The 26,440-nt window shown below is 41.8% G+C and overlaps 1 protein-coding gene across 1 annotated transcript in view; it reads left to right on the top strand.

Moving 5' to 3' along the window:
* Positions 1–26,440, top strand: part of ATP1A1 (ATPase Na+/K+ transporting subunit alpha 1) — a 40,825-nt gene that overhangs the window by 2,993 nt on the left and 11,392 nt on the right. Inside the window, exons 2-10 of the mRNA XM_063118982.1 lie at positions 13,806–13,913; positions 17,268–17,327; positions 18,895–19,098; positions 21,357–21,470; positions 21,618–21,752; positions 21,871–21,988; positions 23,702–23,970; positions 24,114–24,312; positions 25,857–25,966. Coding sequence (XP_062975052.1) covers positions 13,806–13,913; positions 17,268–17,327; positions 18,895–19,098; positions 21,357–21,470; positions 21,618–21,752; positions 21,871–21,988; positions 23,702–23,970; positions 24,114–24,312; positions 25,857–25,966 — 1,317 coding nt within the window. The remainder of the gene's footprint in view (positions 1–13,805; positions 13,914–17,267; positions 17,328–18,894; positions 19,099–21,356; positions 21,471–21,617; positions 21,753–21,870; positions 21,989–23,701; positions 23,971–24,113; positions 24,313–25,856; positions 25,967–26,440) is intronic.

The following is a 26,440-nucleotide window of genomic DNA, read 5'->3' as shown; positions in this document are numbered from 1 at the left end:
TTACCAGTAACAACTAGGTATTTTGTTAATTCATTGCTATTTGCACTCATGGAGCTGTAACCTGAATTGTAACAATGTAAGAGCTTTGATTGTACACTGTTATTGCCTTGGCTATGTTAAAACAAACAAAGCTGAGAATCTGCAGTCTGGGAATTCTCCTTGTGGGCACTGGCTTCATCGAGCAAACCACAGAGGGATTTCATATTCAGAAGTCATTTTGAATTTCAAGTAAAAAAAACACACACCCCGAAACCACCATGTTGCACTGAATACAGTGGTTCCAATGAATGTATTTCAACATCAGAAAAATGGAAAATTACTTGGATCTGTTTTATTGCTCTGAGTGATTTAGACCTTTGGGTTTGGTGCTTACGTAACTAGCGATTCCAGTGTAGCTGCAAGGCATAACCTGCTCACACCAGATTATTACTATGAATGCCAGCAGAACGCTTCCAGTTTAATTGGCCTTACCTTTTCTAATTGGCCTTATCTTGCCATTTTCAGTTTTAAGAATTATATGAAGTTGGAATGGCTATTCCATCTTCACTGCTTGGTAAAAATGAACAGCCCTGTAGTGATGTAACTAAAATCCCTTTGTAAAAAAAAACCCCAAAACAGTAGCCAATGTATGCATGGTGCATCTTAAAGAGCTTTTGATAGGAACTACATTTTAAAATCCCATTTAAAACCTTCAGATTTGTCCTTGTGTAGCAACAATGTTGTACAATACTGGTAAATAATTTTGCAATAGCCATACTGTTTATTTTCCTTTAATTGGCTTTTAAGGATTTCAGGGTTATTTTCTTAACATAGGTACAAAGGAGAACATTTCCATAAATAATGATCCAAGGCCTTCTATATTATCCAAGCCACATGGGCAGGTTCTGTCAGGAAGGTGTACTTTTCCATCGCCCTGCTAGAGCCGCTGACTTCCATCTGAGAAATCAAAATGGTCTGAGTGGGCATGTCTACATGGGGCAATATCCCGGGGATCGCCCCTGGATCATCCCTGTGTGTCCACATGATGCACAGGGGATCCTGGGATCAGGGAGGGATGAACCCTCCCTTTCCCTGGGGGATCGCCCTATCCTTTAATCACGTTTTTTCCCGCAGTCTCGGGAGGTGTGGCCCGCCGTTGCAGTTTCATCCTGGCTCTTTACGAATAACCGTGGGGGCACAGAGCTCTTCAAAAGCTCCATGCCCGTCAGGGGTGGGGTGGAGTGGTGGGAGCGGGAATATTTTTTTAAAAAACAACTCAATTTTTTGTTCTTGCACTCGAGCACTCATCTTCATAAAAAAAAATTAAAAGATGGTGGGTGTGACGTCCTCTGTCCTCCGGAGACATCGTGCGCTGCGTATAGACTGAGGGGGAGGATCTCGCAAGCATAATACTGCGAGATCCTCCCCCCTCCCTCCCTCCCGGAAAGCCAGGAGGTCTAGATATGCCCAGTGTTTCTTGTGCGTATCTCACATGTAGTCAGTTTTTTTAAAAAAAGCTTTATTTCCATGAGAGTTTTTTTTACCAGTAGTTTTATTATCTTTATTTGATATTTAAAAACTCATAATTTGAATATCCAGAATAAGGGAATTAAATTTATTTACTTTTAACAATATACATGAAATACAACAAAAGTGGCCAACAAATCTATCATATGGGGGGAAAATGCTAATATGCAAGGAAAGATAAAAGAAGAAAAAGAGGGAGGGGGAAATTTTCCACAGTAATTCAAAGAGCATATGGAGATTTAATACAAAATATAATCATAAAAGATGAATAAAAATCTTGGGGGATATTACGAACGCAAGTATAACCATAGACAAATGCAAGTATAACCATAGACATTGTATTTAAAGGAAATACTGAAGCCTTTTGGACTAAACGTGTATTACTACCTTTATTTATATATACAATTTTACCACTCGGCCATAAAAGTATCTATTTTTCCTTTGTCGTTTTCCTATACATAGCAGTTTAGTCAATTTTTTTCTATTAGCACTTTTTACCATACCATACCACTTAGTTACCGAAATTCCTTGTAAATCTTTTCAATATCTGGAAATAAGTGCTTGTGCTGCTATTAAAAGATATCCCACCAGTTTCTTATGTAATAGGTCTTTATGCTGTCCATGTTTAAAAGTCCCAGTTCTGGAGAACTGGTTATAGTTGTTCTCATTATGTTTGCAGTTTCCAAAAAGATTTGGTCCCAAAAATCTGAGGCCTTTTAACAATCTCACCACATATGTGGGAAAGACCCCACCATAGCACATCCTCACCAGCATTTAGAAGAACTGGTCCTGGACATACAAGAAATCCTCAAAGGAGTGAGATACCACATCTGAGCTATTTTTATCAGTGTTTCTTGCAACATGACTGACATGGACATATAAGGGAATTGCGTCCAATATTCCAGTCCCTTTCCAAAACTTTTTAAATAATGCGTAGAGCACGTTTCTGTACTTGATAAAATGTCATCCATGGAAATTACTCCCTTTCCCATATCGGTAGAGTCTGCTACCAACCTTTCAAACTGAGTAAGGGTTCTTTGCTTTTTGATATTGGGTTGCCTTATAAAGGTACCCAAGTGGTACCACATTAACCAAGTTACATTAAATGGGCATAATTGAAGCCTGCAGGTCTATCATGCTATTGGCTGCGGATTTTCATAATCCCTTATCTACATAAATTCTGTTCTTGAAGTGATTTTACCTTGATTCTCCTATCTTTATTTTTAAACTCAGGAAGGATATAAATTGGAATCAGAGGTGAAGTTACCAGCATTAATTATTCTTTATCACATTTCCAGATCCTAAAAATTGGAAGCATGCCAGAGTTTTGATTCATTAAAGTTTTTTTGAGTTCCTTTTTAACGAATAGAATACAATGAGCATCTTCCTGATTTAATAAAGCCATTTCGATAGTTGACCAATGTTTACCTTGAATATCAGCCATGAATGTCTTAACATTTCCCCCCCTCCATAAAACTCCATAATTAACTTTCTGAAGCTTGTGTATATTTCTAGGTACATGTACACCAAGGTATCTAAAAGTGGGATTTACCAATGGTATTTTGACTGTTTCCATATGCTCAGTTGTGTATTAGCGGGATGGTTACTTTTATCATTGCAGGGATTACATTAATGTTTTTATTTTGCTTGTGGCCTATAAATTATTACATTGTTACAAATGGAGTTTGTGGTATAGGACTTTTTTAAAATTTTGTGTACTAAGTGAAATAGATAATAGATATATATGTAAGTGTATAAAACTACCCTTCAATTACCTTTCTTCTTCCACACTTAAAGGGAACTCTCAAAATTGTTTTCACTTTCCAATGCTGAACTTCGGAAACAGTACTGATCCACACTCCCTTTGTTGGGTTCCCATGTGTGACCTAGTTGGTGTACCTCCAGCTAGAAGTGGGATAGCAAGTAAAGATATAAGATTTTTTGAGGACCCAGAACAAGTGATCCCAGTTAATTAGAATCGAAGTTTGTGACCTTGGTCCACTATGTGTGTGTTCCTCCGGGGTCTGAATTGGTAGGAGCACAGTGTGTGTGTGTGTGTGTGTGTGTGTGTGTGTGTTTTACAACTCTAAACTCTTTGTTTTAAATAAACTGGGTTTCATCCATTGGGGTCATTACACTAATGGGAACAGTTCCATCAGAAGAACAGGGAGGGGTGATCTGCTTCTCCACAGCTTTCAAAATGTGCTCTGAGGGTGGGAATCCCTCCAAGCAGATTTTTTGGCTGCACAGAAGGCTCCAGGGAAGGAGAGAGGGAGAAAGTCACGTCCATGAATAATGTTTATAACGTTTATTTGATAAATAATACATTTTTCTGCAACATATTCATCTTTCGGTTGGTTGGTTTTTTTTAGTTTGGTTGTGTTAGTAAATTATGCCACTGCTATGGAGCCACATAGAGGATAAAGCAATTTTCAATATCTCCTGCTGAAGAAATTTTATTTATGGAATGGAATAATAACAATTTGTACTGTTCATGACCATGAGGCATAGTTTGGTGGCACCCAAGGCATGCTGGGAAATGTAGGATTTTTATTCAAAAATATTTAAAATCCAAAATTTCATGTTTTCAGATTTTTCTGGTACATTGTACAGCCAGACCTATCAGTGTGCCAAATTTCAAGTTTCTATCCAGTGTTGCTCAGGCCCCTTAAGATACATGTCTGCGGGGTAATCATCTTAAAGTAGCAGGCTGGTGCTAGGCCTGTGAGTTAACCTTTAAACAAATTAAATTCATTTCATTTTCCCCCCTCTTACCCTCTTGACAACCTTGCAAGGTAGGCCAATCTTAGGCCTGTGAGATAACTTTAAAACAAATTAAATTAGCTTCTTCTCTCTTCCCCCCCCCCCCCTCAACACCTGGCCAGGGCCACCTTGAAGCTGTCGTCATGATTTTCCTTATTCCCACAGAAAACCAAAACTACAGCTCCCAGCATGCCTTTTGCCCAGAGCTGTGACGTCTTTCCCTTCTGCACCCGATGGTGCCTAGTAACCGAGGCAGCCAACCCAGGCACTCTCCCTTCAGGCCCAGGATGGCAAGCCACTTCCAGATGGCTGTCAAAGCCTGATAAATCTTCCCTCCCGCCAAAGGCATGCTGGGAGTTGTAGGCATAAGCCTAGGTCCCTGGATAATGTGTTATTCTTTGAACACCTTCTGAGGTATGGTGGAAGGCAACTGGAGAGCAGGCCATCTTAGTTGTGGCACTCTGCTTATGGATTTCTTTTTCCCAGGCAGGCTTGCCTAGTCACTGCACTAATGACTTTTAAGTGCCAAGTGAATTTTTTTAAAAAAATATTTTCTAAGACCTTTTAACTTGATGGGTTTTTTTATGCTGTGTTTTTTCTCTCTGTTATAACTAAACCACAACATTCCAAGAGAGAAATACATGAATTACTGAATAAAGTTTATGATTTTTATGTAAAAGCCTGACTTTACTATTGAAACAGAAGAGTGGATGGAGGAATGACTGACAGCTGAGGCTAGAATGGAATGGTGGGCGAGGTGAGTGGCGGTTGGGGAAAGTCAGTTAGAAGGAGAACAAAGACAGAAAGAGGTCAGGAAAGTGGGGGCTGAGTTGGGACTGAGATAGTGACATCGTTTGCTCACCCATGCTTTATTTTAAAGCAGCCACTCTACATGCCAGTAATACACCTCCCAGCATGCCTTTGGTGGCCCGTTGGTGCCCACGTCCTCTGAGATCTCTTCTTGTTGTCAATGCTGCTCATTGACAGAGCATCCAGGAGTACCATCGCCAAGGAGGGGTGGATGCGCCCAGCTCTCACCAATCCTGCGGGGACTGCCCTGGCCTGCACTTCTCAACCACCAAGTGCTCCATTAGGAGCCTGCACTGAAGGGATGGGCCAGGCACTTCGCCCCCCTTTGTCAGGTCTGTTTCTGGCCATGCGCAGAGTGCCTCCCCTTCCTCCTGCTTAAGGGTGAAGGCTGTGCATGTGTACTTCCCTCAGTTTCTGAGAAAATAGCGATATCAGGACGGGGTGCTTTTGAGCATGTCCAGAGTTTAGCTTCTCAAATACACACTGTTGTATCTAGTTATGATTTTAAAACCACACATGGCAGGTGGGAGGAAAGAACCGCAAATGGATGCAGCCCATTTATATGGGTTGTTTCCTTTTATGTGGAATTGGGTTGACTGCTTGAGACTGACCTTAGGAATCACAATGGCTGTGAAAGGCCAGTAAGTCTGGCCTCCCACCCAAGCTATGCTGGGAGTTCCATCCAAGGCATGCTGGGAGTTGTAGGCATAACCTAGGTTTTTATTCTTTTTAAAAAATACTTAAAACTCAAAATTCATGTTTTTATATATTTTTTTCTGATCCATGTACACGAAGACCTTTCTGGGTGAACAGTATTAAGGCAGTACCATATGTAGAAGTGGGTAAACATTTCAGGACATACGTGACACACACATACTTCCCGCTTTGTAGGTAGAGATTACACTTAGGAAGCAGTCTTCTATACTTGGTCCATCCAGCCCATTTTTGTTGATGCTGGCTGGCAGCAAGCACTCTAGGACTTCAGACAGGAGTTTTTCCTGCCCTACCTGGAGATGCGAAATATCAAACCTGGGACTTTCTACATGCAAGGCAAGTGCTCTATCCTTGAGCTACAGTCCCTCCACAGGGGTAAAGAAAGTATTATATCATTCATGCCATTTTATTCTTAATCTAACCTAATTGTTCCCTTGGTTAGCAACATGCAAGTATGAAGTAATAAATAAAACCATTGTCAGGATGTTTGTGCCACCAGTTGTAACTAAGTATTTCTCTGCATAGAAGCTTGTGGCCAATGGCTATGTGCCGAGGGAACACTTTTGTCAGGGGAATAGGAGACTGTATCGCTCATCATGCTGTGGTTTTGAGTAGGCAAAAGCAGTGAGACTCTTTCACGGCTTCTTTGTGCTCCAAGGCAAAATGACTAGAGAGAGGGAAGGAGCTTTTAAAGTTGTGCTTGTGAGAGGCACCCTCAAATGCATTGTCCCTGGTGAGGTTGTAAGGAGATTTGTGGAAGGCTGCCATGTGAAAACTTCCAGTGGGAATGAAGGACGCAACTGGTACACAAAAAGTGGTGTGTATGCAATACATTCAAGTAGCAGAGGTGGTCGTCTGCCTGCATTAAACTTGTCACAACGAGCTTCCCAGTTGGTGGCAGGCTCTCCCCCACCTCTTTGGGGGTGGGAGGAAGTTCAGATCCACTCCCAATGTTACTTAAAACATACAAAACCAAGGGCTTGGCTGATGAGTTTTCCTGGGCTTGGGATGGCAGATCACAAGGAAAAGATTATGATTATGGCATATCAATATGGGTTGCCTTCACACTTTCTAAGGGAGGGAACAAGCAGCAAAATGGGGGAGTAGTATGGCTGTTCATGTTGACCTACGCAAGCATGCTCCTGCCCATCAATTCAGACAGTATCTTCTAAGGAAAAGTGCCTTCTTGGGGATGCCCACTCTGTTCTTGGAAAAGTGATAGCAGCTTGGTTTGGATTTATACCAAGTTCATGGGAAAAGGTCCTGTGGCCCCATATCACGAGTGAAAGGCTTGATGAGAGAGAGAAGCTTGTCAAAGTAGCCAGACTTTCTCTGAAATTGTCAAGTAACAAAGGCAGTTGCTGCCTGCCTGGCTTTGCAGTCCCAGTTCTGGAATTAATTGAGTGAGTTTACAGGCACACAGAAGTTGTCTTGTACAGGAATGGGGAGGAGCAGTTGTGAACAATGATCTTCGCCTTGGCCCTGTCTTCCTAAGTAACATGCTTGCAGTATCAAATGTATTTGAACCGAAGCAGGCTATACATCTTCAAAGCGGGTAGGAACTTAAACTTAAAAGCAAAATGTGGTAAGCCTTATTTTAGTTAAGTTGAAGTTCAATTCTAAGTATGCACTAGATATAGAGACTGTAGCCACATTGAGAAGCTTGCCTAGTGGTTGGAAGACACACTCTTTCTTGCATGGATGAAGTTCCATTGTTAAGTGGTAGGTCTTCATCCAGTTCAAGTATTTCCTTTCTGGATGACTAAAACATTCAAAACGATAACTTGCATATACACAAGTAGGTGGTTTGTTGCAGAAGTTTCATAGAGTTGTAACCCCAATTGAGAAGTTAAAGAAATATTGGCTCTAGCATTAAAACATGCCCTTCCTTCCCTCCATGATGGCTAAATACTGATAACCAAATGGTAACTCAAAAGTTGCTTGGCCTTTGGGATTGTCATCGTGGGGTAGCCATTGAACTACATTTAGTTCAAAATGGTATCATTGCAAGTTGTAAAGGGCTTTGTTAATGTATTAGATTCCCCCCTTTTAATCTGTTACTGGTTTTTTTTAAAAAAATTAACATGTTTTTAATTTTACTGTAGGTTTAATTCTATTTTAACTTCTGTAATTTATATTTATATGTTTTAATTGTACATGTTTTACTCTTGTAAACCACCTTGAGTCCCAGTACTGGGGAAAAGGGAGGATATAAATAATAATTAATAATTTGTAGTACAAAGCCAGTGCCTTGAATTGTGCTTGTAATGGAAGGCCAAAGGAGCCAGTGCAGATTCTGGAGTGGTGGTGCAGTAAGCTCACATCTGTCCAGAAATGGGACAGCCACTGCTTTCTAGACTGTAAAGATAGGTAGCCTTGGAGCTCATGACAGTAAGTGTGGTTCCCTGTGCTGTAAGAAATGTGCACTCTTTATTTATCCTTGAAATATCTAGGCCATGTTTGCCTAAGGGCTTGGGGGTGAGTAGCAAAAGATGGTATAATGTTTGCAAAATGACCTTAAGGCAGGGGTAGTGCCAATTTGGTACTGTCCAGTTGTTTTGGATAACTCCTACATTTTCTGACCATTACCCATGCTGTCTGAGGTAGATGAGAATGGTAGTCCAAAAATCTGGAGGGCATCAGCTTGCTTACTCCTGATCTAAGGTATGTTTAATGTTGATCTCAAAGACAAGTCCAAAGAAGGAGATGGCTAGTGATTGACTGAACTGAACAAAGGATCTCTCCCCCCCCCCAAATTCTCAGCATGCAACCTTGCCCCTTCCCAAATAATAGTTTAGAAACTGGGGTGGCAGCTGGCTGGGTATTCAAACATCAAGGTTTGGCTTCTAGAGCAAGCAGCGTCCTGCTTGCATATTGATCGTGCCAGATAGTAAAGGGTTGGGGCATTTTTCCAGACTTGGCAGGGGAACAGTTCATTGCCCAGGACTTGCCTGCCCATGAAGGTAATTGTTGTTCTGCATCTGTTGCTGAAACCACAGAACTGTTAGCAGCTCTAGCTCTCCTTGAAATGCTCTTTTAATGAGGTCACTATAATAGCAGAACAGATTCCCAGGGACTTTGTTTTATGTACTCTTGTTTTATCTTGTCCAGATTGAAAGAACAGCACTCCTACTTGTCCAACCCTCAGCTTTCTCTTGTGTTTGGAATATGGCACAAGCAGTGCTAGTTGTCCAAGGCCCCAATATATGGAGAAGCTCTTGGCAATTTTACAGGAGGCAGTCCAGAAACCAGAAGGAGGGTGGGGAAGAGAAGTGTCACTTTTATAAAACATCATCACAACTTTATTTTTCACTAAGATTCTTAATAATGCTTACACCAACTCTGTAAGCTGCAAGTGAGGGCTGAAATTGAGAGTGTTTCGTGTGAGGCGTATTAATCTTCAGTGCTCTTCTTAACTAAGCATAATGCTCTTTCATCTGCCTGTCCATTCACCCATTACTCATAGCTCAATCCTACATGTCTGGTCAAAAGTAATCCCATTGAGTTTGATGGAGCTTATACTCAGGTAGAGTTGTAGTCTTAACAGAGCTTCAGAATGTTGTGTATTGCAACAGTACTAGCTTTTTAGAAGTGCTAACAGTTAAAATAAATGTGCTTACTTTAGCATTGTTTAGCATTACATGAGTTATTGACAAAATGTTTGACATCGGTAACTGTTTACTTTGCGCAGAACTTGAGAATTGTGCATGTGGTAGAACTTGCCCTTTTGGTTCACAGATCAACATGGCTAAGTACATCCCTTAATATTTGAAGGCTTGAGTTTTCCTTACTCAATTAACAGTTGTGCTCAGGGACTGGCAATTCCATGTCATTGCTTGGTTGCTTGATCACAAGTGTTTAGAAAAAAGCATGTATGGCATCTTAAGTAGAAACACTGATAGTTTTAATATGTAGCAATGTTTCTCTTGGGCAAGTATCTGGATAATTTCGATGGATACTTGTCGTTTATGACATTGACTCATCCTCCCTTTCTCACCCGCAATCATAGTTAACTGTTCTTGCCTTTTTTAAAAGCTTATGGGAATATACAGCCCATTTCCCAGCCTGACTCCTGTTCCTGCTCAGGTTTGCTCTTAATTGAAGTTTCTTGTATATCTCTAAGTTATTCTTGTAGAATTGTTTCAAGTACTCTGACTTATTATGGATTGGAGTAGGTGGTAAGGAAGCGGGTTAATGTTTCCCAACATACATGAAAACCTACACTAAAAACAGGAAGTATGTGTCCAGCTGCAACTCTGATCTGTGGAGACAGCAGCAGAGGCAGACCAGGATGTGTAAGCAGAACACTTAAGTACATTTCAATAATTGACAAAGAAATTGGGGGTGGGAGGGTGGAATTCCAGAATTTTCCAAGCATGTGAATGAACTAGATTGCTGGGGAAGGGAGATCACTGAAATGTGCAAAGCACTTTTTAAGAGTGAGTGAGAGAAGAACCTAACTGATATGGAAAGAATAAAGCAGTTTTATTGTTCTCTGCCCTCATCACGATTTGTAAATTGTACTTCCTTTTAGCTTGAAAAAGAAGGCGTAATGAAAAACGCCCTTGAACAAACAGTCTTTAGTGTACTTATCTGGGGTTAATCTAAGATTTCTAGCATTTCAGTTGTATTAAAACCAAGAGTCTGGCAAAGCTGAAGTGGGGCTTTTCTGAATTTTTGTGCTAGATTTTTGTTTTCTCTACTAACCTGACTTCTTCTTTTTTAAAAAAAAAAAAAAAAAGGGAGGTGGAAACAGTACAGTGAAGAGTACATGAAGAATGTTGAGTATTTTTTCTGTCCAGCTTCTGCGCAGATAAGAGGCAGAAAGAACAAAAGCTTCATTCCAAATCCTAAAAACAGCCTGTGCTGTTCTTCCAAATGTTGTACAGCCCAAAGCACACTGTTACCTCTGTTTTCCACCAGTTGTATGAACTCCAAAGCTTTAAATCCCCCAGATATTCCACAGTTAATGCGACTATTGTTCATTGTTATTGGTTTGGTCTAGTTAGTCCGCTCAGGCACCAAGTACAACATAGAACTTTATTTTACTACTATGCTTTTTTTCCTGCCTTAGGTTCATAGTGGGGTGGCGGAACTGTTTTGGCTCCCCACTTAATCTGCCAAGAAGTGACCAGCCCATGGCTGTTTGGGACATGAAGGGAGTTGTGCCCTGAGTGTGGGTAGAATGGGCGTAGACCAAGTTTTCTATGCCTTCACCCACTTGATTTGTTGCAGGAAGGGAGGAGGGGGCAAAGGCATAAAGACCCATCTTTCATGGGTCCCTCTTGTCCCTCCTTCCCCCCCAGTCATCACTAATCACAGCATTAATTTTTCACCTTTATCAGATCATAAAGTAGCTTGTGTTCAAATAAGATTATTATGCAAGTCGGTGTGGGTGGGAAAGAGATGGACAAGAACCAAAAGTTGTCCAGTGGATTCTTGAGGTGTGGGGGTAAAATGCATTCTTGAAGGCATTTGATCTGTCATGACTGGCTGTAATCCTTTTGTTGTGTTGAAAGCTCTGATACCATACCCAAATACATGAAAAGGTGTACTTCTTCCCACCTCCAGAACATGTAGGTCAGAAGTTCTGGAAGTGATTAGCTGATGGTCAGTTTCCTCTCTTATGAATCTACTTATTTGTGTTTTATGTGGGGTTTTTTAAATTACATTTTTAGACTGTCCCAATTCTGTGCTGAGCAAGTCACAAAAATTAAAACCTCAAGGTACAGCATAAAACAATATAAAAAAATAAAAATAAAAAAAAATATAAAAGTACAACCAGAATAAAACTAGCAGCAATGTAGATATTTAAAACTGCAGAGTTATAGCCACAGAGTTTAATCTAGAACACTAAAATGCTGGGAAATGCTAAAATGCTTAGCATCATCTTCAGCTGCTTCTTGCAGAATTCTCACTTTGGGGCTAAGTGAAAACTTAGCAAGCAGGAGCTGAAGGAAGGAGCCCCTAAGTTCTTTTCTCTCAGGCAGTGCCTAGAAATGTTGCCAGACTGTGAGAAAGGGAATACAGTGAAGGTGCAGAGCACTCCTGCTAACATCTTTTTAATTCGCCCTCTCATGTGGTAGAATGCAGGCAACAGTCTTGGCTCAGTCCTCTTCTTATAGCTGCCTGGAGTGAGGAATGAGCTCCTCAAAGTAGAATAAGTGTAGAAGAGGAGCCGAGTTCCATAAGTTAAATTGAATGAGTGGGGGTGGGGGGTGTCTTCCCCTGTAGTCCATTTCATAAAGTCTGAAACATTTTGAAACAACCCTATAATAATTGTTCCGTGATGTAGCAACATGTAATGGATGGGTTGTGCTAATCATGTGATAAGACTTGTACAAAACATTCTTAGAAACCACCAAAATTAGGTGTGTGGATTTTTTTTTCTAATGGAACCATTGTATGTATACACAATCCCCTTTTATAAATCTAAGTAGGTTCTTTGGCTGTAGCTAGAGTAATTGACAGAGCAAGTGCAAATGTCTGTAGGGGAGCTTCCTCCAGTGCAAAATATTAAATAGAGTAATTATGCGCTCACGTCAGCTCAATTCAGGCATAACCTTTAACTGTATTCTGAACCTAAACCATGGTTTTAACTTCAGCAAAAAAACAAAAACAAAATTAGGGCTGCTTCTCTGCTTTTGTTTTCCTACCTCACACAATTATGTTTTAATGTTACAGCTTTATTTAACTTCTCAGTTGGGGATAGAACTCTACAAACAGAATAACAGATGCCTTTTACACCAAACCACCTACTTCAGTAAATACAAGTCATTGTTCTGAATGTTTATGTTTTCCTAACTTGATGAGTCGACTTCCAAATCCATGGTGCAGCACCCTTCCGCACAGAGTGATAGCTATAACTGTGGCTTGTCAATTCAGATACCGCACCAAATCATAGTTAGTATGTATCCACTTTAAACCATCTAATTAAAGTGTAGTTTATTCATTGCTAGTTGATTGTAAACCATAGGTTATCAGTTCAGACATCATGCTAAACCATAGTTAAAATTACACAATTGAGCTTCTATTAAACCCCCAGAAGTTCATAAGGAGTAGTTGTTTGGGTTTGCAGTGTGACAACATATGAGGGCAGTCCAACAAATCGTTGACTATGGATTTGGGTGGGCTTTATTTATTTTATTATTTATTAATTAATTACATTTCTACACTGCCCAATAGCCTGAGTTCTCTGGGCGGTTCACAAAAAACTTTCCTCCTTCAGGTTAACAATGTCTCCCCAAGGATATTGTCTCCTTTCTTTCTTTATATTTTTCTCTCTCTCTCAAGATTATGCTTCCTTCCCCTAGAAGTTGTATCAATCAACTTTTTTTTCCTTTTTGCATGTTATACATATTCACATAACTGTTGGCTTGATGTTAATTGTTAGGGGATTGTTTGTATTCATTCCTTATTTTTGTATCACTTTAAATAAAAATATTTTTATTAAATCTGCCCAAAGAGACTTGCCCTGCACCTTTTAAGAAGTGAATTAGGTGTTTAGCCCTTGTTGAGTGGGTCTGGTTGTGTTTGGCTTGTTAAGCTATAAATTGCATTGTGTTGTGCTTTGCTGTAAACTGCTCAAGTTTTGCTGTGGACCAGCATGAATGGCGGATGAAAACATTTTAAAACTTTTTTTAAAAAAATTGCATTCTTGGTCCTGTGATTTGTAGTGAAATTTTGTGCATATTTACTCAAAAGTAAGTCCCACCCTAGTCAATAAGCCTTCGTGCTCCTCAAGGATTCAGGTTGCTTCTAGGGTATATAGAGGATCAACTATAGCTGTTTGATGGAAAGAATGATAGCAAACAAGTAGAGAACATGCGTTGTCTCTGGAAGGTTCCAAGGACAAACCCTTCAGTTAAAGGGTGCCTGGTAGCAGGGTGGGGGGCCTTCTGCCCAAGACCCTGAAGAACTGCTTCCGGTCAGTTCTGACAATACTGAATTAGGTAGGCCAATAGCCTGATTCAGTGCAGGGCTGAATCCTCATGTCTCCATTTTTCTTGTAGACCGGACGTGACAAGTATGAGCCTGCAGCTACTTCTGAGCATGGAGCCAAGAAGAAGAAGGGGAAGAAAGAGAAGGATATGGACGAACTGAAAAAGGAAGTTTCACTGGTAAGAACAACTTCTGACATGTGGGAGAAGTTCAGCACATGAAATAAGGTTGTGGGTGTAGCTATCCAGTCTTTTTGTTTCAGACTTCTCAAAGATTCTTACCCTCCTCTTCTGCGAATGGAGCCTCAAGTCCAGTGGATGATGTTGATCTGCAACAGCCTTGTCCAGCTTGATTATTATTATTTATTATTTGTTTATTGAATTTATATACCACCCCATAGCCAAAGCTCTCTGGGCAGTTTACAAAAGTTAAAAATAGTGAACATTAAAAAGTACACAAAATTTAAAACCATCAAAAACATAAAAACAACAGTATAAAACAACACTATCCATTTAAACAACAGTTCTGGGGTCCATTAAAAAACAATCAAACTTCGCATATGTTGTTAAATGCCTGGGAGAAGAGAAAAGTCTTGACCTGGCGCTGAAAAGATAACAATATTGGTGCCAGGCAAGCCTCATTGGGGAGATCATTCCATAATTGGGGGGCCACCACTGAAAAGGCCCTCTCCCTTGTTGCCATCCTCTGAACTTCCCTCGGAGTAGGCACTCGGAGGAGGACCTTAGATGTTGAGCACAGTGTACAGGTAGGTTCAGGACGGGAGAGGTGTTCCGTCAGGTATTGTGGTCCCAAGCCGTGTAAGGCTTTATAGGTTAAAACCAGCACCTTGAATTGGGTTCGGAAGCGTATAGGCAGCCAATGCAAGCAGGCCAGAATCAGTGTTATATGTTCAAACCTTCTGGTTCCAGTTATCAATCTGGCCGCTGCATTTTGCACAAGCTGCAGCTTCCGAACCCTCTTCAAAGGCTGCCCCATGTAGAGGGCATTGCAGAAATCTAATTTGGAGGTTACCAGAGCATGGACGACTGAAGCTAGATTATCCCTGTCCAGATAGGGGCGTAGGTGGGCCACCAAACGGAGTTGGAAGGCACTCTGTACCGCTGGGGCCATCTGAGCCTCAAGTGACAGAGATGGTTCTAAGAGAGTGCAACTCCATCCAGAACAGGTTGAACACCCACAATTCAGCCAGAAGAACCACCCACCAGCAGCAGCTCAGTCTTGTCTGGATTGAATTTCAGTTTATTAGCCCTCATCCAGTCCATTGTCACAGCCAGGCACCAGTTCAGCACATCCACAGCCTCACCTGATGAAGATGAAAAGGAGAAGTAGAGCTGTGTGTCATCAGCGTACTGATGACAACGCGCTCCAAAACTCCGGATGACCACACCCAATGGTTCCATGTACATGTTAAACAGCATGGGGGACAAGACTGACTCCTGCAGAGCCTTATACTGGAGAATCCACGGGGCCAGTTGTGCTGAACTACAACCCCATCACCCCAGCCAGTATGGCCTGGATGGGAATTGTAATTCAATACATTTGAAGAGCACCAGGATGGGAAAGTCTGATCTAGAAGATCTATTTAAGCTCCTAAACTCTAATGACAGTCTGTCCTCTTTTTAAGACTGCTTACATTACTGGGAATAAGTTGCTGCTAAAAACTCCTGCTTTTGCAACAAAAACGGTGTGTGTTCCAATTTAGCTGTCTCTGTGCCATAAACCTAAATTTCTGCCTCTCATTATGCTCTGGCAATTGCACTCCTAACTTTCTCTTCCTCCCACCTCTCCGTTTTGGAGGGTGTGTGTTTGTGTGACTTGATGATAATGCTAGATGGCATTTTGTTTTATCTATGTGTTAACCCTGGGATGGGGAGGACAGAGTGAAGTTTTTATTGTTGATCGTAGCCTAAAATGGATAACAAGGAAGCTACCTTGAATATAATAATATTAATGCTAACTGTTATAGTGCTTTTAGAGCAGGGGGGACACTTCAAGAGGTCAGGGGGCCATTTTTGTCACCTCTTAACTTTCCCTCAGAGGCCACAGCTCATTCCCCCCTCCCCCGGAGAGAATAAATAAATAATTTTTTAAAATGGTGTCCAGAGCATGAAAAAGCGCCTTTACACCAAGCCCTCCCCCCACCCAGTGTAGTGTCGTTGTTGCACTGGGACTCCAGAGACCCGGGTTCTAGCCCCCACTTGGCCATGAAGCTCACTGGGTGTCTTTGGGCCAAGCATTGACTCCCAGCCTAACCTACCTCACAGGCTTGTGGTGAGGATAAAGTGTGGAGGGGGGAGAACTATGTAAGCTGCTTTGAGTTCCTTACAAGAAGAAAAAATCTGGAATATAAATGTAGTGAATGAATAAACAAAATGGCAGGGTTGATTTGATTTAAATAAAGTTGATTTAAATCAGGGTTTAAATCACTTTTCTGAAGGATTTAATTTTAAATCTGTACTGAGAAATTCTATTTAATCATCAATTTTAGTAGAAGTACGTTATAGTTCCTTAGATCTGTTGGAGGAGCCTTTCTCCGCATCCCACCAATGCAACATACATGTTATGATGGGACAAGGGAGAGGGCTTTCTCTGCGGTGGCACCCCAGCTGTGGAATGCCCTCCCCTTGGAGGCCCGACTGGCGCCAACGCTGATTGCATTTCGACGCCAAGTAAAAACATGGCTTTTTAACAAAGCCTTTGATGGTTAAACTCACTGGCACATTGTTTTAACTGTATCTATTGCTTTTAAATTATATATTGTTTTAACTTGGATCATGGTTTAATTGGTTTTTAACTGTTTGTGTTTAACTGTATATTTATAGTTTTATATTGTATGTTTTTACCTGTACGCCACCCTGAGAGCTTAGTGATATAGGGTGGGATATAAATATTTTAAATAAATAAATAATTCCCTCTGTAGCTTTGGGGGAAAGGGCACGTGAACCCAATTCTTGCCCCTGTATGTTGAACAGGGTTGGGCAACTTGTGGTCAATCATCATCACTCCGCTACATAGGACTGATGGAAGTTGTAGGCCAAAACATCTGGAGGGCCAGATGATTGTACATCCCTGATGTAGAAGCTACATGCCCTACTCGAAGCAGCCATTTTTTGTTCTTTATCCTTGCAGCAACCTTCTGAAATTGTCAATCATGACATGAGGGATAGAGGAGAGTGAGTCCATACAGATTGAGGTTGCTTAGGCTACAGAAATAGTTTCTTGCTGCATAACAAGGATTTTAATATCCAGTCTCAATCCACCACTGGATAACACTGATTTGCTGGTAGAAATCTGAGAAAGATGCACTTCCCTGTGGGTTTTGTAAGTGTAGAAGGGTGCAACTAATGAAGCTGTTATTTGGCTGGGATCTACGATCTAGTAGCAGAAAGTTCTGGAAAATTTAACTTGCTCTGTCTGGAACCCTGTTCAGCTACAGTCATGAACATCATCATCGTATTGACAATATTCTCAGGTGCCTGGATCAAGTCTCATTAATTTTCTTGGCTTTGCAGGATGACCACAAACTCAGCCTTGATGAACTTCATCGGAAATATGGAACGGACCTCAGCCGGGTAAGCTGGCCAACTTTCTGTTGTGGTTTGCAAGAGTGGAGAACCTATGGTGAATAAGAAGTCCCTTTGTGCTTAATATTAACCCACATTGGGGAAGGTGCCAATGCACCTTGTTTGTACCCCACTGCACTCTTCCACTCAAAAGTTGCCATTCCCTTCTGAGTTTTAGCAGAGCTGTGGGCATTGCTGTAATTCAGTGTATAAGCATGGGCCCCTTTAAATGATGCTGGAAGATCATACAGGGGTGAGGGCTATTGCATACTTATAGCAGATAATATAATGGAGGATTGATTAAAAGATTGCAAACTTTAATAGCTTTAAATATATATTTTAATAGACAAAGAGGTCATTGATTAATTGAGCAACATTTTTAAATCAGTAATTTTTTTTTAAAAAAATAATTGGCTATAACAACTGTAGGTGACCTATACCTCCTTGGAGCCTTTCACTCACTATTATATAACACTCTAATCCACATTCAATGATTGGGTGGGGGTTGTTTGAACTGTGGGTTGTTTGTTGAATCATAGGTTAGTCTGAACAGAGCCAAGGTTCAAAACAACCCACACTCAAGCACTGAGTGTGGATTAGCATGTTGTGTGAACAGTCTGAGAGGCAGGAATGCCTCTTCTAAGAAAGCACCTACTGCAACATATACGTGCATCATCTAAAAACAAAGTATATGAAATTTTAGTAATATGCAGATTTATGCAGATTCAAATAATTATTAGGTGACAACTACTTGATCACTAATAAGGGAGTGAATTAATGTAAAATGTATTTCAGAAAAAACTAGATTGAAGAAAAACTGACATTTTTGCATTGCTTAAAAAACAACACAGCTACATATTTGAGGACAGTCTAGTAGAGATGTAAAATTTCTGGATTTTTGTTCTGGGTTTTTTGGCCTTTTTTTGAAAAAACAATTTTGGGTGGGGAGAAATTGAAAAATGCAATATTAGCACTTTTTACAGATTGAAAGTCACTATGTACAAGTTGGTTTGGCATAAAATTATCACATTTGGCATATTAAAAGTACAGTGTATTCAAGTACAGTATATTCAAACAATTATTACAAATAGAATTTACTTTGTTAAATTTTTACTTCTTTTGGTAATAAATGGAGCTAGAAGCTCCTGAACTGTCAGAAACACCTGAACTGTAAGGAACCTCTTTGGTTTTTCCAGTTTATGAGGAACAGGCAAAAAACAATGAAAAAAATGTGTCTTGCTCTTGAATTTGAGAGTGGTAGTCTCAGTTTGCAACCTAGGACTTGCTTGTCCTTGGTGCACAGAAACTACATAGTTTTTAGAAATTATTTGGAAAAGGAAATATATGAACAACTTGTCTTAAACATTTTATTCATCATACTAAAAACGTTCCATAATCCATCTTTTCTTCATTTTTTTTTCAAATTTTTGGAAAAACAAAGAAAGGCTACAGAAAATGTTTTTTCCCCAGTTTTTCCCCAAACCTTCACATTTGTATTCCTGAGTGAGGCAAAGCTATGATATACCTTAAGCACAGTGTTGTGCCTGATTTCTCTTTTTCCCATCTCTGCATTTAGGGTCTGACTCCTTCAAGGGCTGCAGAGATCTTGGCTCGTGATGGCCCCAACACGCTCACCCCGCCTCCCACAACCCCAGAATGGGTTAAATTCTGCAGGCAGCTCTTTGGGGGGTTCTCCCTTCTGCTGTGGATTGGAGCCATTCTGTGTTTTCTGGCATATGGTATTCAAGCTGCAACAGAGGAGGAGCCAAATAATGACAATGTAAGTAAATGTATGTGGGTGAGGGAATGAGGAGACTTTGTTGTGGTGTTAAGCTGCACAGCACTTTTTACTTGTCTAAATTGTATGGTCCAGTTCAGACATACCAGTAAACCATGATCTCCCACTAGGTGAACAAGCCATGGCAAACTTGAATGAGTTGGAGCTGCTAAAATGGGGGTGGGGGTGGTTTGATTATGTTAGGAGCAAGAAAATGATCAAGGAACGGGTAGGTCCTCTTCTTAGGGAAAATGGTAAATTATTAACAGGTGACCGCTACTCAACTATTTTGCTTCAGTCTTCTTCTTTGAGATACAACAGGTGATTGGTGGGGATGCCCAGCAAGCCAAGGACAACTTTCTTTTGCATTAAGGTTTTATTGTTTTGACTATTTTGCTAAGGTTTGTAAAATCACAGTCAAGTGCTTTTTTCCTCAGCTCCTGATGAAGGATATTTTCTGAAACTCATAGAGCAGATTGAAAAGCTCATTAAAGAATAAAGAAAAAGATCGTTTTATAGCTCCAGAGCTTGACTCTCTTTCCCCCCCTTGATTTGGTGGTGCTGTTTTCCCTCTCTTTTGCACTTGTTAGGAATAGATCTTGCCAGATCAACATCTCCTTTTTTGACAGAGTTACTAGTTACATGGGAATGCTGTGGATATAGTATATCTTGATTTTAGCAAAGGATTTGACAGTGCTTCTCAAAATGTGGGTTGGACAATACTACAGTTAGGTGCATCCACAGCTGTTTGAGCAACCATACTCAACAAGTGATAATTAATGGTTCAGCCTCCTCTTGGAAGGAGGTCTCAGATACCTATGATATTCAACATTTTTTATAAATGACTTGGATGAGTGTGTAGAGGAGTTGCTTATCAAATTTGGAGAAGACACAAATCTTGGAGGCATAGCCAACACAATAGAAGACAGGATCAGGATACAAAAGGATCTCAACAGGCTGGATCACTGACCTAAATCTAACAAGATGAGATTCAATAGAGACAAATGTAAAGCTGTATTTAGATACAAAAATATAAAACACAAGTATAGGATGGGGGAGACCTGACTTGGCAGCAGTACATGTGAAAAGGACCTAGCTATCGTAGTGGAGCATCGTGTCGAGATCGTGGAAAATAATAGTTCCACTCTACTCTGCATTAGTCAGGCCACGTTTGGAGTTCTGTGTCCAGTTCTGGGTGCCCCATTTTAAGAAGGATACTGACCAGTTGAAACACATCCAGAGAAGAACAACATAGATATGGTGAGGGGGAGAGATCTGTAAACCAAGTCCTATATGGAATGGTTGAAAGAGCTGGATATGTTTAGCCTGGAGAAGAGAGGATTAAAGGAAGACATGGTAACAATCTTAAAATACCTAAAATTGTAATGCAGAAAGAAGGAGCAGACTTGTTCTCTTGCTGCAGAGGCACAGTCTAGAACCAATGGGCGGAACTTGCAGGGAATTTTGACTAAATATTGGAGAAATATCCTAACAGTGACAGCTGTTCAGCAGTGGAACAGTTTGCCTTGGGAGGTGGTGAGTTCTCCTTCACTGGAGTTATTTAAGCAGAGGCTTGATGGCCATCTATCAACAACAACAGAGCTGCACAGCCTGCATTGAGGCTGCATGTACACAACCTGCATTGAGGAAGTGGTTGAACTAGATGGTCTGCAAGGTCCCTTCCAACTCTGTGGTTCTATAAGCCTCAGACATATATGCTCCCTCCTTTCCCTCTCCTGTTTCACATGCCAGAGGAGGAGATTGGAAGATCTTGCTTCCCTGTAATGTCCAAATTCAGAATAGTGATTTGTTTAAACTCTGCTTAGTGAGAGCAAACAGGAACTGAAACCATGGTTTGATCTTGGTTTGTTCTCACTAATCATAGTTCCCCATAATATCTGAACTGGGCCTCTGTTAACTACAAGACAAGGTGGCGATAATGTGCCGTAGTTTCACTATTTTCATATATAGGTTGTTGGAAATTATCTAACATCTTAGTCTGTGTTGTAGCCTGCTTGTAATGCTTTTAGTGCACTCCGGCTGTGATCTTCAGGATGGGCCGATTTCACTACCAAGGTCTTCATTTTACAATCCCATAATGAGTTGTTTCAAACTCTTTTACTCTGGGGCAATCTGGATCAAATTGTGACCATTGTTGCACTGCTTACAACTAATTTTATAACACCAGACCCACTGTTTGGAACCATTGTCGTTCAAAAGATTCTCACTTAAACTGATCAAATATATGTTTCTACTTGTAGTTGTATCTCGGTGTTGTGCTGTCTGCTGTTGTCATCATAACTGGTTGCTTCTCTTACTACCAAGAAGCGAAGAGTTCAAAGATCATGGAGTCCTTCAAAAATATGGTGCCTCAGGTATGTAAGTGCAGCATGTTCAGCTTTTTGTGCAGGTGGTTGGTGGGTACTGCTGTTACTGGTAGCTATCTACAGGCACAAGCAAGTGAAGGGTTTGCTCAAGAGTTCCAAGGTATCATATTTGAAAGATGCTCCTTTCTCTTGCAGCAAGCTCTGGTGATCCGAAATGGCGAGAAATTGAGCATCAATGCTGAAGGGGTCGTTGCTGGCGATCTCGTGGAGGTGAAGGGCGGAGACAGAATCCCAGCAGATCTGAGGATTATTTCGGCCCATGGCTGTAAGGTATGTATGTGCCAGCAGTAAGACTGAAGGGGCCAAAGTGCACCTGCAAAGTAACCAAGCTTGCCACAGCCTCCTTGAAACCTTCTGGGCTCTTCCTCTAACGCGATCGCTTACACAGGTGGACAACTCTTCTCTCACGGGCGAATCAGAACCTCAGACAAGATCTCCAGACTTCACGAATGAGAACCCACTGGAGACAAGAAATATTGCTTTCTTCTCTACCAATTGTGTGGAAGGTAAAAACCGCTTACGATATTTAATCAAATGAGTCCATAAAACACTGAAGTGCTCAGATCTCAAGTGTTGGATAATTCAAAGCAAGGAGAAATAAGAGAAGCTCTGGGTAAGTGACCTTCTCTATCAGGACAGTGGAGCTTTGCATGACAAAACCAGCATGTAGTTGCTTATGTTTGCATTTGACAACAGCGTCAGCTAAGGATAGTGTGTCTCCTCTGAATGAATGCTTAATGGGCTGTATGAAGAAAAACAAACTGAAGCTGAATCCAGACAAGACGGAGGTGCTTGCTGTCAAAGGCCATAACCTGGGTTTGGAGGTGTGTCAACCAGTTCTGGATGGGGTTATACTCCCTCTGAAAGACTGCGTTCACAGCTTGGAGGTGCTTCTGGATCTGTCGCTCCAAATGACAGCCCAGATAGATACGACGGCCAGGAGGGCCTACTATCAGCTTCGGCTGATACGTGAGCTGCACCCCTTCCTAGAGTCGGAAGACTTAAAGATGGTAGTGCACGCGCTGGTAACTTCAAGGCTCGACTTCTGCAATGCGCTCTACATAGGGCTATCTTTGTGCCTAGTCCAGAAACTTCAACTAGTTCAAAATATGGCAGTCAGGCTGGTCACCGGTACACCTAGGAGTGACCACATTACACCAGTTTAAAAATCTCTTCACTGATTGCAAATTAGTTTCAGGCAAAGTGTAAAGTGTTGGTTATCACCTTTAAAGCCCTACATGGTTTGGGCCCAGGCTACCTGCAGCATCACCTTCTCCTATACAATCCGCCCCACGCACTCAGGTCCTCTGGGGAGAATTTACTCCAGTCAACAAAAACAAGGCTGACAACTAGTACCCAGAGGACCTTTTCCTCTGCTGCTCCCAGATTATGGAATGACCTGCTTAACCAGTCTTCCAGATGAAGACTGATCTCTTCCGGCAGGCCTACCCAGTTAAATTTTAAGATGCCTTTTAATAATGTGCTGCTTTTAATGATATATTAGTTTTGAATGTTTTAATTATATGTATTTTATGGCGTTTGTATTTGTGTTGTACCCTGCCTCGATCCGGAGCGAGAGGCGGGTAACAAATTATTGTTGTTGTTGTTGCTGTTGTTGTTGTTGGAGCTAAACATGGTTTGGGGAGCTTAATTCCAGTCATGGCTGAGCCCAAATTACAACAGCCCCCTATTATTTTGTGTAGGCACACTTGTTTTGTGATGAGCTTGCCAAGAAGGTCCAGAAACTTGCCGTTGAGATTTGCTACACAGACAGGGTATTCTTGTACTAGAAAGCAGCCTTTGCAGGGGGGAGCAGGTGGAGAAGCAGGCATGGGTATCTGCCAGCTGTTTGTTTATTTATTTATTTATTTATTTATTTATTTATTTATTACATTTTTATACTGCCCAATAGCTGAAGCTCTCTGTTTGCTAAAGGAAAGGGCAGTGGTACTTCTACCACAATACATTGTGCAGCCCCAGAGGAAAGAATGAACAACCATTGTGTTGTGCGCAGACAGAAAACGTTCTTACTAAGAGTAGGATGGGAATTAGTGTGCCACCAGTCTTAATGAGAGTTGCAGTACCTTAGAATGGCTTGACTGGAAGGCAGCTAAAGGACTTATCTGCATATACTGAAATATGTACAAAATAATCTTACAGATAGATCTTAGTTGTGCAGATAAATGTTGTTTTTAACCATCGTCTTTAACTGTTTCCAGGTACTGCCCGTGGTGTAGTCATTAACACTGGTGACCGTACTGTAATGGGACGAATTGCCTCATTGGCCTCTGGACTGGAAGGGGGACAGACACCCATTTCTAGAGAGATCGAGCACTTTATCCACATAATTACGGGTGTGGCTGTGTTCCTTGGTGTTTCCTTCTTCATCCTTTCACTGATCCTTGAGTACACTTGGCTGGAGGCTGTCATCTTTCTTATTGGCATCATTGTGGCCAATGTCCCCGAGGGTCTGCTTGCTACTGTCACAGTAAGTTGGGTGCAAATACCACGTGTTCGAAGAGGAGCTGCAGTGACTGCTGGCCCACAGATTTTCTTGCTCTTTTTAACAAGAGGCGTGGAAGACAGGATTGCCGTGAATAGAAGCATCCCTCTCTTTTTGTCATTCTCTAGGTATGTCTGACACTAACAGCTAAGCGCATGGCTCGTAAGAATTGTCTTGTGAAGAATTTGGAAGCAGTGGAAACTCTGGGCTCCACATCTACAATCTGCTCTGACAAAACAGGCACCTTGACTCAGAACCGCATGACAGTCGCTCATATGTGGTTTGATAATCAGATCCATGAGGCTGATACTACAGAAAACCAGAGTGGTAAGCTGGCTGATCTTCTGGTCAGATCAGTAGAAGCTGCCTTCTGCTCATGGGCAGAATATGTAAACCAACATGACCCCCTGCCCATGGTGCATAAGCTCATTCCTCTGTCCCCAGGGTGACAAAGGAAAAAGCATTCATAGTACTTCTAACCCTGGCTGATGTGGGCCATCTTGGCCTGATAAATGGTCTGGGAACATCTGAAGTGGAGCCTAAGCAAGTCTGGAGCTGGTCATCTCCTTAGGTGGAAGCCCCCTGGGAGCCCAGTGCAAGAGCAGGATAGGAAAGATAATAAATCAAAATATATTTTAGAAAAGTGGGCCAACTCTTGAAGAGGCATTGATGGCTGTATATTTGCAAGGAAGGTATCTGAAAAGCTCATTTATTCCTGCCAGCAGAAGCAGTCATGATAGTTACCTCTGCTTCTCAAGGTCGGAGGTGGCAGCTAAGTGGGCGGGGGGGGGGGGGGCATAATGAAGGGCTGAAGAGCTGGGAATGCACCTGCACTACTTTGGATGGCGATGCCTCCCACCTTTGGCTCCTTGTGCTCCAGGAGCTCTGTGTCACTCCTGCCCACTTTTTAGGACTTGCAGCGGAGGCATTTTTCTCCCCACTCCCACCATGTGTTATGGAGAATCCTATATTCTTTGTTATACAGAGGGGGTGGGAATAGCCAGCTGCTCTTTTTCTGGTTCTCGCCCACCCCGTTCCGTACCCTCTCAGAAATGCATTAAGAATTTACCTACCATTTGGTCTGAAAGAAACACTCACGGACCCGGTTCGCACAATCATTGTGGCTTAAACACAAGCCCCAGTGGCCAGGTGCTATTGGCCTAAATAGCACCCAGATATCCATGTGTGGCTTGTCATGTTGTCCAAACTTGGAGGGTGTAGTTAGTTTGAGGGTTATTTCCCCCTTCAACAAGCCATGTTTGCCCGGGTCCAGACGACATGACAAACCACGTTGGTGGGTGATTAGGTAAGTGGTGCCTGGCATGCGCTGCCAGGCACCGTTTGGTCTGAAAGAAACATGCAAATGCCTGGCCCTCTGCCTGGCCATAGGGTACTTCAGGTTCCTGGATCCAAGGCCGGAAACGGTGCTCCAGCCTCAGACTCAGGGGTTCGAGCTCCCTGCCCCCCTCCCAGCCAGCACAGAGAGAACCACACCAGCTGCATTTATGAGTTCATAAACGCAAGCTTGGGGAAGAAGGAAAGGGGCCAGGAGTGGAGGAGACTGGGGCAGGTGGCTTACCGAGAATCCTCCAGCTGCCCCCTCCCCCACTCTGCAGAGCCCCAGCCTGACTAATGAAAATGCAGGGCAAGAGCAGAGGCCATGGTCACCTCTGGACTTCTCCCGCCCTCTGCATTAGATGCCCATCAGTAGACATCCAGATAGGATTGCACTCTACATGATTTTGGGTGATCTCGTTACATACTGGGACGTGAATCAAAGGTCATGGTCCCTTTGAAAATATAAAAATGAAAAGTGGAGCAAAGCAAATGAATCTGGAACTAAAATGCACCTTATTCTTGCTCTTCCCAAGGTGCGTCTTTTGACAAGACATCTCAAACATGGAATTCTTTAGCCAGGGTTGCGGGACTCTGCAACCGGGCAGTGTTTCAGGCTAGCCAGGAAAGTGTTCCCATTTTGAAGGTGAGTAATTCCCCTGGCTTAGTTACCGTAGCTTTTCATTGGCCTAGCATGTCTTGGCTTTACATTCAATGTGAAGCATGAAGAGGAGAAAGCAACTTGAGGAAGAACAGGGTTTTGCTGCTGGAAAAGGTCGTGCAGCATACTCTCTAATACCAGTGAGCAGATCTTATTCATATATTTTCAATGAATAGTTTTGTTGGTTCTTCAAGTACAGCTTGGTGTAACCAGGTTTTTCTATTACACAAGCAAACAGAAGAAGAGCTGTAGCAACACACTCTTGCCCCCCTCCCCAAACAAATTATAGTAGAAATCCTATCAAAGGTACAAAACTGCTGGTTTCAATAGTAAAACTAGCCCAATGTGATACGAGCAGGTCTGCACAATTTGTGCCTCCTAAACTGAACACAACACTCCGGCCATGTTCATGTGGTTAGTAAGGCCCTGGATAAACTGTCTGAGGCAAGCAGCAATGTC

This window comes from Elgaria multicarinata, chromosome 3 (genome assembly GCF_023053635.1).
Source record: "Elgaria multicarinata webbii isolate HBS135686 ecotype San Diego chromosome 3, rElgMul1.1.pri, whole genome shotgun sequence".
In the NCBI taxonomy this organism is placed as follows: Eukaryota; Metazoa; Chordata; class Lepidosauria; order Squamata; family Anguidae; genus Elgaria; species Elgaria multicarinata.
The sequence above is the reverse complement of the archived record's forward strand: the minus strand, read 5'-3'. Positions and strand labels throughout refer to the sequence as shown.